The sequence below is a fragment of the Salmo salar genome, chromosome 06 (assembly GCF_965601325.2).
Source record: "Salmo salar chromosome 06, fSalSal1, whole genome shotgun sequence".
Classification (NCBI taxonomy): Eukaryota; Metazoa; Chordata; class Actinopteri; order Salmoniformes; family Salmonidae; genus Salmo; species Salmo salar.
The window spans coordinates 66,291,027-66,308,843 of record NC_138296.1 but is presented as its reverse complement, the minus strand read 5'-3'; the positions used below and the strand labels follow the sequence as shown (position 1 = coordinate 66,308,843).

Genomic DNA, 17,817 nt, shown 5'->3' with positions numbered 1-17,817 from the left:
CCTCCCATCGAAACATTCTAAATGGCTTAAATGGTTCAAATCTAAAATTGGAGCCTATTTAAAAGTATTTGGCAAAACATTTTTTTTTTTTACCATAACTGTCTAAGATCATCAGCAGTTTGAATCAAAACTTTTAATTAGCAACATTTTTACTATGCTTGTTACTATTAATCACTGAATAATTGCCATGAATGTTGCCGTTTTCATGTATTGATAAACCTCAGACTGTACCGACTGGTTCAACAGTTTACATCTCCCCCTGGTGTTCATTGTGGTTCACAGAACAAAAGCAATATTATTAGTAACAATAATAAACAGATCAGAAAAAATTACTTCCAGTTAATCATTCTGTTCCTCATTCAAACATTTGGATCTTCACATTTCAACCTAGTGAAGATTCAAGCGATCTGAACCCTGAAGGCAGGGCGGGCTATCCACAGACCACATTGGGCAAATACATTTGTTTATTTAACGTTGTTATACATTACGTACAGATATTTCAGAGACCCCTTTTAAAATAATAAAATAACATTAAGAAAACAAGGTCGGGTAAAAAACTGTGTACAAAAAGGGAGCCTTTGTTCCTTCAGGCGAAATCACTGGCAACAAGCGGAAAGATGAACATTCTTCATGGCATGACATGCAGCGCCAGTGTTGGGATTCCGTCTCTCGTGCCGCCCTGTCATTTCACTAACGTTAAGCAGGGAACTGTCCATGGCTTGGACACAGCCTTCATGCAGAGCATTTGAGTTAGATCAAAGCGCAAATTACATCCAAAACCAAACCGGACCTGCAGTTTAGCCTCACTGATAAGAAATGGCCATGAATGAGATCAACATTAGAACACAAGGCTGCAGATTGTCATGATCACCCCCCCAATCACTCCATGGGGGTACATTTGTAATAAGTAAAGATGCTACTACAGTAGCTAAATTCCAATATGATCAACAGAAATGCACAGATTTATTTTAAAATAGCTAATACATTAATATAGCATATACAGATTTCTATAGTCTATGATAGTTTCTGAATTTGAATAAATGGATCGTGCATAAAAACGTTCTATTGCTATTAACCTTTGCATATACAGAAACCTTTTGGTTGTGTAAAATTAATCGAATAAAGCTGGAAAACAACCCCATCACCCATAAGGTTACCAACCTATGCCAGACTGTACATAGATGTTTTTCTATTGTGTTATTGACTGTACGTTTGTTTATGTGTAACTGTTGTTTTTGTCGCACTGCTTTGCTTTATCTTGGCCAGGTCGCAGTTGTAAATGAGAACTTGTTCTCAACTGGCCTACCTGGTTAAATAAAGGTGAAATAAATAAATTGAAAAAAGATAATATCAGAACACAGCGCAGCAGACACAACTGTGGTAGGTCATCTTTGGGTCCTAACGAGTCTGAAGACAGTTTGACTACCACTGATACCACAAGACCACAGCACACCAGCAGTAGAGAAGGGTGGGAAAACCAACCAGCGATGGACTTTTGGGAGATGCATACAAAAGGCAAGCTATGTACTTTGTGTTAAAAGGGACTAGAACAAATGTGGTTAAAAAGGAGAAATCCTAGTTTAGTTTAAGAGAGGAAAAATAAAGACATTGCACTTCTAACTTCTGGCAGCGTGACAATAACTGAAAAGACAAGATTTGGCCCTCCAATCCAGTGTCTCCCTATTCTGTCCTTTTGAGTTGTCCCCCTGACTGCTCACTTCCTCTTACAGGCGACTCAATTTGCAGTGCTTTATACACACACTAATCATATTGTCGGTGTAATGTTGAAGATATAGCCCAACTTTGCAAACACTGGTCAGTTAAACACCATTAATTATGGTAATGCGCTTTTAGTATAAGAGCCATTTGAAAATAACTGACATTTCAGCCTGTTTTTGTGGGATGGAGTTTTTGCCTGCTTGGTGACATCACCAGGTGGTAAATTTGTTAATAGACCAATAAGAAAGAGAGTTCCAAACCTCTCTGCCAATAACAGCTAGTTTTCCCCTCCTCACTCAAACCACTCACAGTTCTAGCAAAATTCTTGCTTGAGAAACTGCTCTTGCTAAGGAGCAATTTGTTTCTATTTAACCATTTTAATTGAAATCACAGTAAATTATTTTATATTGAGATTAATAATATATATATATATTTTTTTTTTGAATGGTGCACTGGGCCATTAAAGAAAAACATTGTGTAATGAGTCCTCAGAGGACTGAAAAACAGATGTATCCAGTATCCAGCATTTAAACACTGAACTATGGTGACATTCTGTGAAACCATTCATCAAACACAGACGGAACACCCTCATAGTTGATATAGTTAGAATTCTTTCCCCGTACATTCTGTTTTGACATAAAGTAGGTGAATGTAGCTCTCTCATATTCTGAACACTAAGGACTAGGCCTACTGGTAGGTGGATCTTAGAGCGGTGCAGGTTGGACGTGGGATTCAACATCGATATCATAATCAGTGGTAGAAGATGAACATTCAAGTTGAGGGTTTTTCTCTCATCTACAGTAGCTACATGTGGAAGAGAGAAATAAAAGACAACATTTATGAAGGGAGAAGATCTTTCTCGGCCTTGTAAAATAGTATTCATTACCAGCAGGGCAGTCCCAGTAAGGTAGTCTAGTCAGTGTGGGGGCAAAAAGGATCAGTAACTATACACAAACAGAGAAAAATACCACTCAGTTGAGGGATATACCATCCATCGATTCTACCATCTTCTCCAAACTAGACCCACATCCTCTCCTCAATATCGGGTCTCATCTCATTGGCTCCTCACCACTGCACGAAGATAGTGAGGTGAATTCAACAGAGCTCCGAGTGTGTTTCCATAACAACTTAATGATGAGTCAACTCCATCCCCACATATATCCTCCGGGGGACTCTGGTGCAGTCCAGTCTCTCAGATCTCATACAGTATAGTACACAAACACACATGCACTTCAGTCGTTCAGCTCCTCCCTCTATGACGAGCTCTCTCCGGACTCAGCAGCCTTAGACAGGGTCTCCTCCGATGGCGTCTCACTGGAGATCCCGGTGTCGCCGTTCTCCGGGCTGTCAATCACTGACATCTTCTCCAGAGCTGCAGCAGTAGGCACAGAGAGAGAGAGAGAGAGAGATGGACATGAATACAGTCTCTTTACTGGAGCATCTACCATCACATTCTGTGGGCATTTCAGGTGGATGAAACGCTACATTTTCGGTTCATTCACATATGCTCATATGGCATTTTGGCACTCTTTAAAGTCCATTTTCACATCAACACAAAGACTCCCATTTGTATAAAAGCAAGCGAAATGTGAAGTAAGACAACACTGTTTAAAATGCACGCACATTAAAATGAAGCCATACTACTATGAAAACAATGTGTTGGTTTTCTACGAATAATGAGGTACGGTAGACATAGCTTACCTTGTAGCGATGCGGAGTCTGCGGTGCCGTTGTTCCCGCTGGCGGCTGACCCCTCCTCCAGCTCATCCAGGTAGAGCCGGTAGCGATGGCCGCCGTCATCCTCATACTCCACGTTCTCATCGTCAGAGTCCACCTCCGGGGCCACGTACACAACCTCAAACTCTATCTCTCCCCTCTGGAGGAGACACACACACACACACACACACACCACAGAGGGTGAGACAAAACTTAACAAGAGCTTACTTAGTTCATTTGTTGGTTTGCTGAGGCATGATTAACTGTCGTCCCCCCCCCCCCCCCCCCCCCCCAATGCACAGCAGCAGTCCCGCAGGCTAAATTGACTAACCCCAGCATGAACCTTCATGAACCTCCGGTTGTAGGCTGACTGTTTTAAAGACAGGAGAGATGACTGACTCTCAGTAAAAGCTTTAACCCCCAGGCTAACCAGTAAATGGTCACACAGACTCACACAAAAAAAAGGTGTCACCAACTCAATAAAGGCTTTTGAAATCACAAAAGGAATGTCTTAGCTTTTTACTATGGTTTTACTTAGCCTGGTCCCTTAGTGTACATGTACCAACGCTTCAATGCAGTCGTTATGTCATACATGTATAGCATGACAACAAACATAACAAAGCAAACATATCAGGACCAGCAGGCTAAGTTTGCCTGAATTCAAGATGCGAGCCCTTCTCTCTCCCAGGAGCCGAGTCTGACCTGTTGTGAGAGGATGGTGACGGCTTCCTTGTGTTTGGCGTCCCTCAGGTTGATGCTGTTGACAGCCAGGATGGCGTCGCCCACATGGAGCCCCCCACAGCGCTCCGCAGGCTGGGTAGGATGGATCTCTGAGATCAGGATGGGCACCCCGTGTTCCTTACCACCCTTTCCATCCGGAAATAAGACATACACACACATATTAAGGTATGGACCATGACAGATGAGCAACACAATACGGGTTAAGACATAGCATTTAACACTTTCTGGTTTGGGCTAAATTGGTGGAGGTTACCGTGATTGAAATTCCAAGTCCCTCGTGATCTTCTTTGGCCAGCACTACTTTACGAATAGGACCAACTCCTTGGGTCTTCTTCAATACATCTGTTTCCTGAGGGAGTGATCAAACAGGCAAATAAATAGTGAAAAGCAAACAGTAAAAATACCTTAACTACAATTAAGATCAATCCCCTAGCGATGGCTCTGATGTCCACTCACATGCCCTACTGGAGACGGTAGGGGTTTCTTGGGGTCGTTGCGCCCCCTGCAGGCTCGGATGACTGTCTTGTGGCGGTGGAGGTGGATCTCAGCCTCCAGCTGGTTCCATAGTTTGTCATGAGCGGGCCCCTTCATGTCCCGACCCAGTAACTGGATCTGCTGAACTCTGGAGACAACGGACCCAAAGACAACCAGTTACTCCCCATTTCAAATCTGCTTGCTTCTGTTTGTGGAAAAATGGATATGACCCTGATCGGGGGTTAAATTGGGAATTTGGAGGGGAATATCCTATTTGCGTTATGTCAAGATTAGGGTGGGAGCTGGAGTTAGGGTGGGAGCTGGTGTTAGGGTGGGAGCTGGTGTTAGGGTGGGAGCTGGTGTTAGGGTGGGAGCTGGTGTTAGGGTGGGAGCTGGAGTTAGGGTGGGAGCTGGAGTTAGGGTGGGAGCTGGAGTTAGGGTGGGAGCTGGAGTTAGGGTGGGAGCTGGAGTTAGGGTGGGAGCTGGAGTTAGGGTGGGAGCTGGAGTTAGGGTGGGAGCTGGAGTTAGGGTGGGAGCTGGAGTTAGGGTGGGAGCTGGAGTTAGGGTGGGAGCTGGAGTTAGGGTGGGAGCTGGAGTTAGGGTGGGAGCTGGAGTTAGGGTGGGAGCTGGAGTTAGGGTGGGAGCTGGAGTTAGGGTGGGAGCTGGAGTTAGGGTGGGAGCTGGAGTTAGGGTGGGAGCTGGAGTTAGGGTGGGAGCTGGAGTTAGGGTGGGAGCTGGTGTTAGGGTGGGAGCTGGAGTTAGGGTGGGAGCTGGAGTTAGGGTGGGAGCTGGAGTTAGGGTGGGAGCTGGAGTTAGGGTGGGAGCTGGAGTTAGGGTGGGAGCTGGAGTTAGGGTGGGAGCTGGAGTTAGGGTGGGAGCTGGAGTTAGGGTGGGAGCTGGAGTTAGGGTGGGAGCTGGAGTTAGGGTGGGAGCTGGAGTTAGGGTGGGAGCTGGAGTTAGGGTGGGAGCTGGAGTTAGGGTGGGAGCTGGAGTTAGGGTGGGAGCTGGAGTTAGGGTGGGAGCTGGAGTTAGGGTGGGAGCTGGAGTTAGGGTGGGAGCTGGAGTTAGGGTGGGAGCTGGAGTTAGGGTGGGAGCTGGAGTTAGGGTGGGAGCTGGAGTTAGGGTGGGAGCTGGAGTTAGGGTGGGAGCTGGAGTTAGGGTTACCTTCCAGCCAGTTCTTTGTCCAGGTACTTGGCTGCCAGTCTGGCCCCATAGACCTCAGCCTGCAGTACGGCGATGTGTCTGCGGAGGGCTTCATTCTCCTTCTTATGCAGCTTGACCTCTGCCTCCAACTTCACTTCCTTCACCTTCTCCTTCTTGTTGGCCTGCAGCTCCCTCTCCTGTCACACACACACGCACAAAGAGAAATGGTTGAGTTAAACTCTACAGAGAAAGATAGAGCGCAAGTGCTTTACTCCTGTCCGCTTTGGCACTTTGCTGTACAGAGACCCATCCCTGCTTCACTGAGGAGTCAGAGAGAATGGGCCATGACTGGAGGTTGGAGCAGTCTCCTCTGATCAACATTAGAGGAAGCGCAGCTGACAGGCACTGCAGCCGGCCCGCAGGACATGGAGCAGGAAAAGAGCAGTCCACTGCTGCATCCTCACAGGCTGGGCTGCAGCCACAAAGACCATGTCACAGACAAACATGGATACAATACACAGTATCGGTGAAGCAGAAATTCAATATCTACTTGACGAAAAAAATACACACAAACAAGATAGGTGACTGTGGGTTTGGCTGTCATAAGTTCAAAGCCTTGACACTTCTGCTGATTAAGAATGAACAACACGCAAACTGGATTACTCACACACACACACATATATATATATATATATCCTGGAAATCATTGACTTCCCTTTGCGCTTTTTTGACTATTGAAACAAAACACGTTCCAAATATCAAAACATGCACGTTCCAATCAAAATGGGGCAACACGGACATACATGAATAGGCAATAACAGACAATGCAACAAAGCTACAATAATTCCAGATCTGTTGTCACTGTCAGTCATTGCTAGCATGAGCCCCATAGACAGCCTGTTGGACTTGTTGATGAACTGTTGTTAGCAAGAGCAGGAAAAGACAGAACTTGAGGGTGGGATGAGTACAGACACAGACGCACAGCTATCCCCAACCAAAAAAAACAGACACACAGAGGACATGCACACACTTACCATCTCCTCCACTGAGGGAACAGGCTTAAGGTGAGAAGAACAGAGAAGGGGTCAGAGGTTAGAAAATCACAGCCAAGCAGTGGGGAAGAATGCGACCATTTACCACTTTACAGGCCCACTGGAACCTTAGCCGGTATACCATAAAATACTTTAGCAGTCTAAGATTCAGGTACAGTAACGCATCAACAACGGTAAAAAAAGGTATTTGTATTTCTTCCCAAGAATGTCCAAGACGCATACAGGTAATTCTATTCTCGGATGGAACAGCGGGGCGGCAGCGTAGCCTAGTGGTTAGAGTGTTGGACTAGTAACCGAAAGGTTCCAAGATCAAATCCCCGAGCTGACAAGGTAGAAATCTGTCGTTCTGCCCCTGAACAATGCAGTTAACCCACCGTTCCTAGGCCGTCATTGAAAATTAGAATTTGTTCTTAACTGACTTGCCTAGTTAAATAAAGATAAATAAATAAGAAACCTTGAAACCACAGTAGGACACACGTAGTAGAAACTAGAGAGTAGTGTGAGGGTGTGTGGTCGGTGCCCTACCATCCTGTCTTTGATGGAGTCCGAGTCCACGGTCTGTCCAGCCTTGGCGTGAAGCTGCAGCTGCATGGCATGGAGCTGGAGGAGCTGGTCGTGGACCTCCCTCTCCACCACCACCTTCTCTGCCTGCACGTCAGTCAGCTCCGATCGCAGGCCAACCAGCTGAGCCTGGAGGAGAGGGGGAGAGAGTCAGACAGAGTTACATCATTGTACGCTTCTTCAGACTTCCTAGATTCTTAGGAACCCTCAAGTGTAGCAGGCCCAAATCATTATCCCAGCACGAATCAAATTCCATTGTTGATTTTTCCCGTTTTACATTTCCACTCTGTTCTCTATCAGATTTTTCAATACTATTTTTCTTAGAAAGCAGGCTCCTTGTTATTCAAGCCTGAATGAATTGTGCCGAAATGAATTGGCCTACAGATCTTGCGCTGAAGGTTGTCTATTGTACACAACAAAACCCTGGGGGAAAAAAATATAATTTGTGCTCGTCTCTGGAACTTATTCAGCTTGGCAACATGGGAAGCAGAGTTGAGTGCAGAGAACAATTCAACTATTTATTTATGCCATTGAACTGGGGCCACCTGCATGTCACAGCTGTAGGAATGAATTGATCCACAGTATGCTTTGAATAAGGTTAGGATTCCCTCCACCTATGATGATGAAAGAGGAGTGTGATTATATCATGCGAATCTAACAGAATACTAAACAACCTGTCTCCTAAATGATTTATCAATCATCATAGACAGAGACTTGTCTATCATTGCAGTAATCAGGCAGGCCTTCATTATAACAGAGACCCAGTCTAAATCAAACAGGCCTAGAATATTCTATAGTACAACCCACCATTTAAGACAGTTTAGCCTGTATTTACTCCTCAAATGTAGGGTAGTAAGGGAAAAATGTTAAAATAATTCAGGACATTAGGAGTGTGTGTGTCTGTTTTCTGACCACTTTGGCCTCTATTCAGACAGACAGCCCACATGTCTGGACACACAGGTGGCAGTATGCTACATCAGGAGAAACATTAGCCTACACAGTGCAGCTGCTGGCATCGCACGCCAAACCAACCGACAAAATACAAAGACACATACAGACACGGACATACACACGCATGCAAGCAGACAAATGCACACACACGTCAAAAAGGGACAGGACTTCCTGATGTGACACAGAGTGTTGGGCAAGTGTGGAATGTGTGTCTCGTGGTTGGAGTCTCTATATCCTTGCTCCTAAACACTGTGCTCTCTAAGCATGAAGGAAGGAAAAGACAGGCGTCCGGCTGACCTCTTCCTGATAAACTATACCTGAGTAACAGTCCGGAGACGAGGCTGAGGAAGTCTTAATAGCTGAGCAATCACTTTTTTATGTTTGGTAATTAATAATAGTCTAGTAGGGGAGGCCTATATAGGGCTGTTGCGGTGACCGTATTACCGCCGCATCGGCGGTCACGAGTCATGAGGGCGGTCAAATTCCACGTGACCGTTTAGTCACGGTGATTAGGCTTCTCCATGCTCTGATGCTGATGGTCATTAGTAGCCTACCAAACTTGCTAACTGCCTGGTACTCAGCACTCTATTGTCCCTCTAATCACTGACGACAATGCAAATGTCTTTGAAAATCTAATCAAACACTTCATGAGAACCCATGAGCTCATGCTGCACAACATTTCTATAGGCTATGCAATTGCATGAGAAAAGAGAGTGATGGCCTCTACTAAAAAGAGGAGAATCGCACCAGCTTTCTATAGGCTAGGCCTACTATATTTATTTCTCAACTTTCCCTAATATTAAGCACTTTGCTTATATTTACAACAGGAGTATAGCCTACCTGCCTGGCATGAAAATAAACCACGGGGAAAAGCGTCCTCCATTCGCTATTTAAGTGCATAAATGACATGTATTTTTTCCCGATGCCTCTGTTTCGATACAGGTGCATGATAATGGTCCATTCTAAATCAAAACAAATTTCACACATACAGTACCGGTCAAAAGTTTGGACACACCAACTCATTCCAGGGTTTTTCTTTATTATTTTCTACATTGTAGAATAATAGTGAAGACATCAAAACTATGAAATAACACAAATGGAATCATCTAGTAACCAAAAGAATCTAGTAAACAAATATTTATTTCTCGCACAGAATAGGTCAACTTTTGTACTATGGGGGATAGTAGATTGACATAGGCTAGTGCTTTTGCTGTCCGTTACGCCTACTCATCTTGTTGGCTGACGAAAAGTAAATGTGGACATTCTTCCAATATCTTCAATATGCACCTCGGAATTTGATCCGATGTGTCTGTCTTCACTTGTAGCCTGTGAGAAAGACCCGATCACATGATGGGGCACGCAGCACTCAGGGAGAAGGGCAAAACAGCCACTGGCCGCAAAAGGCATGGATTTTTGGGGGCCTTTGATGTATATTTAGCATGGGCTTCTGACCTACCCTTCCTGCTATAAACCCGATACCTGACCTGGGGACGACCACCATCTAATATGACCATTGTATCAACCTACCATTAGCTCATAAAACTACTGTAGGCCGGTGGAAAACATGTAGGCCTAGGTAAGGATGTAACAATGCAGATCTAACCTATTTTCTCTAAATATATCTTAGAATAATTTTAAATACTCACACACTTTGCCAGTGGACAGAAAACTGAGGCATTTCGCAAATTGCATGATAGCGGATTTTCCACAAATGATGTTTACTTCAGCCACGTCAAATAGCCTGATAGGCAATGACGTTCTAGTGTTGTTGGGGGCCAACTGCTTGTGTAAAGCCATATTTCCTGGCCTCAGCAATATATTGAGTTGAAGCTGAAGGCTGAAATGCAGTATTGATTTACAAGCAGTAATAAGAGTTCTATGGTAGTCAGGAATTGCTGGGAAAGTCTTGTTGACAGAGTCAACTACACTCCTGATCAAACATTCATTAATGTGAGCATGGTGAGGTCATACGTGGAGTATGGGTTAGGATGATCCTTCATTTTGTTTCTCTGATCAATAGATTTGGCAACGTGGAGGGGAACTCAAATCGTGTGTGTGTGTGATGTCTGATTAGCTATGTCAATTAGCTATTTCAATTGACAATCAGCTGGATGGGTAGAGACGCACTGTCATGGAAAGTGACATTCTGACAGCTATTTAATCATTCATACATTACCAGCATACCCTTACATACCAGATGATCATACACATACTTTTTAACATTGATACAACAAAAGCTTGTGCTCACCTCGACTTTGTGATTGAGTTGAAAAATCGTCTGGGCTTTGTGGCAAAGCTGGGCAAAACAGGAGCTGAGACTTGTCATCTTTTGACGACCCTCGTAGGTGATGTCAGCTTGATCTGGATCGATTTCTCCCAGTAGTAAATCGACGTCAACAAACGCCTTGTCAAACTCCTTCTCCAGAACCTCAAGCCACCGAAACATGGACATCCCCGTGCCTGGACTGACCAGGGCAGTGCCCTGGGCTGACGGAGAGACACCGGCCGAGGCAGACATTTCAACAGTGCAGGCTAAAGGCTTTAGCTAAATCTAGCTGGCTAACCTAGCCGCTTCGCTTCACAAATAAAAACTGCGCTTTGCCTTTGTACGTTTACTGAATCGTAATACTTGAGTTACACCGTACTCTAAATGCCCAAATCATACGAAACAGTTACGTTTCAGAAAAGACTAGCTAAATTGAATGAACTTCGTTCTTTCCCAAGCCCTAATCATGTCAGGAAATCCGAAATCGGATACGGTTCATAGCTATCAGAGATGGAACAGGAAGCGAGACATCTCACTCGCTCCTTTTTTCTGGTTCATATACAAATCAATGAACTAAGCGGACCAGACCCAGCTGCTCATGCATTGGTGCCTATGGGAGAAATACCCCTTAAGCAGACCGGAACTGTGACCATTTTTTTTCAATTGTAAATGGCCTGAGTGGGACATCTTCATTTATCCGCCACATTTTAAAGCTATGAATCGACTACAACAGTCTGCCACACAGCAGAGAAAAATATATCGATAGCAGAGATAGTCGATCTCTGTGGAGCTTTGGGACAGTTTACTGCGAAGAGGCTGAGCAGAGTAAAAGCGGAGTTGGAATTCCAGTGTTGGTAGAAGAAAACGTCACAGCTGTATGAAGTAAAGAAAAGACAAATGCAGCGGTTCATAGATGTGAGCACCTGTTTGAGAGTAAGAAGAGACCTATTGAAAAGTTAAAGGAGCCTGGAGATGACTTAAAAAGAAAAGGGGAGAAGCTATGGATGAGTTCTCTTACCCTTACAAAAAATATTACAGCTTTGAAAGTGCAGTAACTGCAGTTGACTGTTGTATTTTGGACGCAGTAATTGCAGAATAACTGCAGTGTACTGCACTCTTATTGTAGTTACACTGCAAAATTACTGCATAAACGTATTTTGGACGCAATATTTGCAGCATACTGCAGTGCACTGGAGTTATACTGCACTCCGACTGTAATCTTTTTCCGTAAGGGCATGTTTGAGATGACAAGGGTGTTTGAGATAACAAGGGTGTTGGAGGGCTGCAGGCGGACTGCTCCTCGAGGGTGTGTTATGTGATATTTAAGCACTCACCGGACAGTGTGTTGGAAGCTGTGTTAGGGTTGTTTAATATGGTGTGGAGGACTGGGGTAGTACCTGCTGGGTGGAAACGTGCTGTGGTGTTGCGGTTTGTAAAACCAGGTAAAGATGCCGCTAGGGCGTGCAGTTATAGGCCTATCGCGCAGACTTCCAACATGTGTGACTTGACAGAAAAGATGATAGTGAGTAGGATGATGTACTGTATCTCTTGGAAGTTAAGGGTTTGATGAGCGTAGCACAGAGTGGGTTCAGGAGAGGGAGGTCTGCCATGGATGCCCTGATGACAGTTAGCACAGAGATAGCCAAGGCCCTGACAATAAAAGAGGTGATGAGTGTTGTGTATTTTGACATTAAGAAAGCTTACAATACCATGTGGAGGGAAGGGTTGTTGATCAAGTTCGATTGAGTCATACGGGTGAAGGTGGGGTCAGAATTGTCAGTGTGGTTTTAAGTGGGCAATGTTACTTCTCAGGGAAGTGTAGTTAGTCCGGTGTTGTTTACCATGATGATCGATGACATATTTGTGCCATGTAAGAAAGCTAATGTTTAAGTGCCTTGCTCAGAACATGGGAACATATGAAAGCTAGTGGTTCCTTTTAACATGAGTCTTCAATATTCCCAGGTAAGAAGTTTTAGGTTGTAGTTATTATAGGAATTATAGGACTATTTTTCTCTATACGATTTGTATTTCATATACCTTTGACAATTGGATGTTCTTATAAGCACTTTAGTATTGCCAGTGTAACAGTATAGCTTCCGTCCCTCTCCTCGCTCCTACCTGGGCTCAAACCAGGAACACATCGACAACAGCCACCCTCGAAGCAGCGTTACCCATGTAGAGGAAGGGAAACAACTACTCCAAGTCTCAGAGCGAGTGACGTTTGAAACGCTATTAGCGTGCACCCGGCTAACTAGCTAGCCATTTCATATCGGTTACACCAGCCTAATCTTGGGAGTTGATAGGCTTGAAGGGGTGGGTATAATTTGTGGAACGTTCCAACAGGAATCTGTTCCAAAAAACATAAAGTAAAAGGTTGCCAACCAACAATGCATACAAAGTAGCAACGCATACAAACCTAGCTAACTAGCTGCCGAATAGGCATCAACTCACCACGTAGCTTATTCTTAATGTTTGTCCATAGGCAAACAGACATGTGAGAACAGACATTTTTCGGAATAAGCGTGATGAGTGAAAAACGCAATGAAATAGACCACTCCCTACCCGGTATCTTATTCTGCCACTACAACTTTGTATGCGTTGTTTTTTGGAAACCTTGTTATTTACGAAGTTTTTGGAATAGATTCCTGTTGGAACGTTCCACAAATTATACCCACCCAGGTTGAAGTCATAAACAGCGCAATGCTTGAAGCACAGCGAAGGGCAGTTTGAATGAATGCTTACGAGCCTGCTGCCTACCACCGCTCAGTCAGACTGCTCTATCAAATCATAGACTTAATTATAATATAATAAACACACAGAAATACGAGCCTTAGGTCATTAATATGGTCGAATCCGGAAACTATCATCTCGAAAACAAAAGTTTTTTTCTTTCAGTGACATACGGAACCGTTCCGTATTTTATCTAACGGGTGGCTAAGTCTAAATATTCCTGGTAGGCATTGATGTTTATGGTTAGGTACATTGGTGCAACGACGGTACTTTTTTCGCAAATGCGCTTGTTAAATCAACACCCGTTTGTCGAAGTAGGCTGTGATTCAATGAAAATTAACAGGCACCGCATCGATTATATGCAACGCAGGACACATTAGATAAACTAGTAATATCATCAACCATGTGTAGTTAACTAGGGATTATGTTAAGATTGATTGTTTTTTATAAGATAAGTCTAATGCTAGCTAGCAATTTACCTTTGCTTCTTGCTGCCCTCGTGTAACAGGTAGTCAGCCTGTTAATCCTTGTGGAGTGCAATGTAAGGCAGGTGGTTAGAGCGTTGGACTGGTAACCGAAGGTTGCAAAAACGAATCCCCCCTGAACAAGGCAGTTAACCCCCGTTTCTAGGCCGTCATTGTAAATAAGAATGTGTTCTTAATCTGACTTGCCTAGTTAAATAAAGGTGTACTTTTTTTTTTTTTTAATCGGCAAATCGGTGGCCAAAAATACCGATTACCGATTGTTATGAAAACCTGAAATCGGCCCTAATTTATCGGCCATTCCGATTAATCGGTCAACCTCTAGTTTAGATGGTAAAAGGATTCTTTACATTGACTGCTTTTTTGTCACAAACTGAAATTAGGCTAACTATTTGAATTTTTGCAACCAGGAAATGGCAGTGATTTCTCGGCAAATTGCATCTTTAAGGAGGTGGGCGTGGCTTTGTATGCCGATGAGTATGGAAGAGAGGTGGGAATGTGAAATATGTGATGAGGAAGATGCAAGAAGCTGTGATAGTTGTGGAATATTGGTCTCTATGGGGGTTTAGGATGTCTGTGGCCAAGTCCTGCTTTATGGTGTATTCTAGGAGGAAGGTTAAAGATTTTAGGCTGCAAATATATGGTGTCTGAGTTTAAGTATTTAGGTATGGGGTTTAATAAGAGGCTTAGGAAGGTGTAGGAAGGTGCTGAACCTCACGAAAGCAGTAGCAGGGTATGATTGGGGGTTGGATACACAAACACTGTTGTATATGTACCAGGCATTGATCAGGTCATCTGTGGATTATGGGTGCTTTGTATATGGATTGACAGCCAAAACAGTACTACGGCGTCTGGATAGGATACCGTCAAGGGTCCTTAGACTGTGCCTGGGTGCCTTCAGGACGACACCTGTTGAGGCATTGTAGGTGGATAGTGGGGAACTGCCACTGAGGATAAGGCAGGACAAACTTGCATTAGCCTACTGGGTGAGGTTGAAAGGGTGTTCAGAAGGACATCTTACCGGTAGAATATGGACTGGGGGAGAGAGAGATAGGGCTGGCAATTGCATTGGGGAACGTTCCTCCATGGATGTTTCTGAAACCAAGTGTAGATGTGGACATGATTGAGGGCAGGAGAGAATGGGGTGAGGACGTGGTGTCTAGGGCTTTTTCACTTTCTTTGAGGAACAGAACTAATGAAGAGAATGTAATGTAGGTAGGCCGGGACTGTCCTCACACTCCAGTACAGTAAGTGGCGGTGTATGCACTTTACAATTTGGATGCGATCCGCCAACCCAATCCCAAAGAAGAAGAGGCGGCGAAGCGAAAGGGTTTGCTCCACGATAAGCAGACCGCCTGTCTTCCCCCCTTTGGGACACCGACTTCCATTGTTGGGGTGGAGACCATCTCGTTATATATACACTGCTCAAAAAAATAAAGGGAACACTTAAACAACACAATGTAACTCTAAGTCAATCACACTTCTGTGAAATCAAACTGTCCACTTAGGGAGCAACACTGATTGACAATAAATTTCACATGCTGTTGTGCAAATGGAATAGACAACAGGTGGAAATTATAGGCAATTAGCAAGACACCCCCAATAAAGGAGTGGTTCTGCAGGTGGTGACCACAGACCACTTCTAAGTTCCTATGCTTCCTGGCTGATGTTTTGGTCACTTTTGAATGCTGGCGGTGCTTTCACTCTAGTGGTAGCATGAGACGGAGTCTACAACCCACACAAGTGGCTCAGGTAGTGCAGCTCATCCAAGATGGCACATCAATGCGAGCTGTGGCAAGAAGGTTTGCTGTGTCTGTCAGCATAGTGTCCAGAGCATGGAGGCGCTACCAGGAGACAGGCCAGTACATCAGGAGACGTGGAGGTGGCCGTAGGAGGGCAACAACCCAGCAGCAGGACCGCTACCTCCGCCTTTGTGCAAGGAGGAGCAGGAGGAGCACTGCCAGAGCCCTGCAAAATGACCTCCAGCAGGCCACAAATGTGCATGTGTCTGCTCAAACGGTCAGAAACAGACTCCATGAGGGTGGTATGAGGGCCCGACGTCCACAGGTGGGGGTTGTGCTTACAGCCCAACACCGTGCAGGACGTTTGGTATTTGCCAGAGAACACCAAGATTGGCAAATTCGCCACTGGCCCCTGTGCTCTTCACAGATGAAAGCAGGTTCACACTGAGCACGTGACAGACGTGACAGAGTCTGGAGATGCCGTGGAGAATGTTCTGCTGCCTGCAACATCCTCCAGCATGACCGGTTTGGCGGTGGGTCAGTCATGGTGTGGGGTGGCATTTCTTTGGGGGGCCGCACAGCCCTCCATGTGCTCGCCAGAGGTAGCCTGACTGCCATTAGGTACCGAGATGAGATCCTCAGACCCCTTGTGAGACCATGTGCTGGTGCGGTTGGCCCTGGGTTCCTCTTAATGCAAGACAATGCTAGACCTCATGTGGCTGGAGTGTGTCAGCAGTTCCTGCAAGAGGAAGGCATTGATGCTATGGACTGGCCTGCCCGTTCCCCAGACCTGAATCCAATTGAGTACATCTGGGACATCATGTCTCGCTCCATCCACCAACGCCACGTTGCACCACAGACTGTCCAGGAGTTGGCGGATGCTTTAGTCCAGGTCTGGGAGGAGATCCCTTAGGAGACCATCCGCCACCTCATCAGGAGCATGCCCAGGTGTTGTAGGGAGGTCATACAGGCACGTGGAGGCCACACACACTACTGAGCCTCATTTTGACTTTTTTTAAGGACATTACATCAAAGTTGGATCAGCCTGTAGTGTGGTTTTCCACTTTAATTTTGAGTGTGACTCCGAATCCAGACCTCCATGGGTTGATAAATTGGATTTCCATTGATTCTTTTTGTGTGATTTTGTTGTCAGCACATTCAACTATGTAAAGAAAAAAGTATTTAATAAGATTATTTCATTCATTCAGATCTAGGATGTGTTATTTTAGTGTTCCGTTTATTTTTTGGAGCAGTGTAGTATCTCTTCAGCCACTCCTTGCACTAGGAGCAGGGCCTAAAACTAACTTTTTTGTATACCAGCCACTGTGGCAGGTAGATTAGAAAATATATTTTTTACAAGGCAAAATATTTTTTCCACCAAATTTTCACAAAAAAACTGATGAGCATGCTTAGTAATGTTTCTAAAACAAGAAATGTATTACTAGTGAGATGTAATGTGGTATATTGCTCGATTTAACTTAAAGAAGCACTATGCAGAAATGACTCCGGCATTTCCTGGTTGCTATTATACTAATAGTTTGCTTAATTTCAGTTTGTGACTAAACAAGCAAGTATAGTATAGAGAATAATTGTACCTTCTAAACCATCTAAATTTTCCATAACCAAAAATATTTTTCAGCTGTTTGAAGTTGGCGTACAAAACCGAAAGTAAAAACAAAACTTAAGAACGGGAAGCATAGAAATAATGCACATAGAAGAGATCTACTGCGTTTTACACTTTATTTCAATGAGAATGACAGATCTAAAACTTTAATTTGGTCAGATCACCCAAAAATGTACATATTGCACAGGGGTTGGAACCTGTTCAGAGAACAGAACCGAAAACCGGAAAATAACTTAATTATTTAAGTAACAGAAACGGAAACAAATGTAATCCATACTGTTCCGGAACAGAACCGTTATTTTAAAAGCATGTAAACCGGTTAATAACATTATTTTACGTTCCAGGCATTTTTTTTCTAGTCCAACAAAAAAAACTCAACAAAGCGCCTATGCAAAGCCTTCACTCAGTCACTCATAAACTTATTTCATTGTCTGCCTGCAAGCTGAAAATCTTTGCCAAGGTGTGCATCATGTTTAGGCTACCTACCCCTCCACCTCCAAAGCAAAGGCTACTGTACTGATGTGAGAGAGGGGGGAAATATTTTTTATTAGACAGAAGAATGCTAATTAAGGCCTATAGGCCTAGTTATCACATTTCACGTTGTATTTATAAAATT

General features: G+C 44.3%; 1 protein-coding gene across 2 annotated transcripts; it reads right to left on the bottom strand.

Moving 5' to 3' along the window:
- Window positions 1-446: 446 nt before the first annotated feature.
- On the bottom strand, window positions 447-11,297 carry gopc (golgi-associated PDZ and coiled-coil motif containing). 2 transcript variants are annotated; one of them, XM_045720809.2, is made up of 9 exons: window positions 10,606-11,297; window positions 7,371-7,535; window positions 6,828-6,851; window positions 5,815-5,990; window positions 4,633-4,798; window positions 4,430-4,525; window positions 4,138-4,302; window positions 3,421-3,595; window positions 447-3,091 (listed from the first exon to the last, which is right to left on the bottom strand). In XM_045720809.2, the coding sequence occupies exons 1-9, from the start codon at window positions 10,873-10,875 to the stop codon at window positions 2,973-2,975; spliced, it is 1,356 nt and encodes a 451-aa protein (XP_045576765.1). In that variant the 5' UTR covers window positions 10,876-11,297; the 3' UTR covers window positions 447-2,972. The 2 variants fall into 2 exon arrangements, with proteins under 2 accessions (XP_045576765.1, XP_045576766.1); XM_045720810.2 differs by lacking the exon at window positions 6,828-6,851 and having other exon boundaries at window positions 10,606-11,291.
- Between the last annotated feature and the right edge of the window lie 6,520 nt (window positions 11,298-17,817).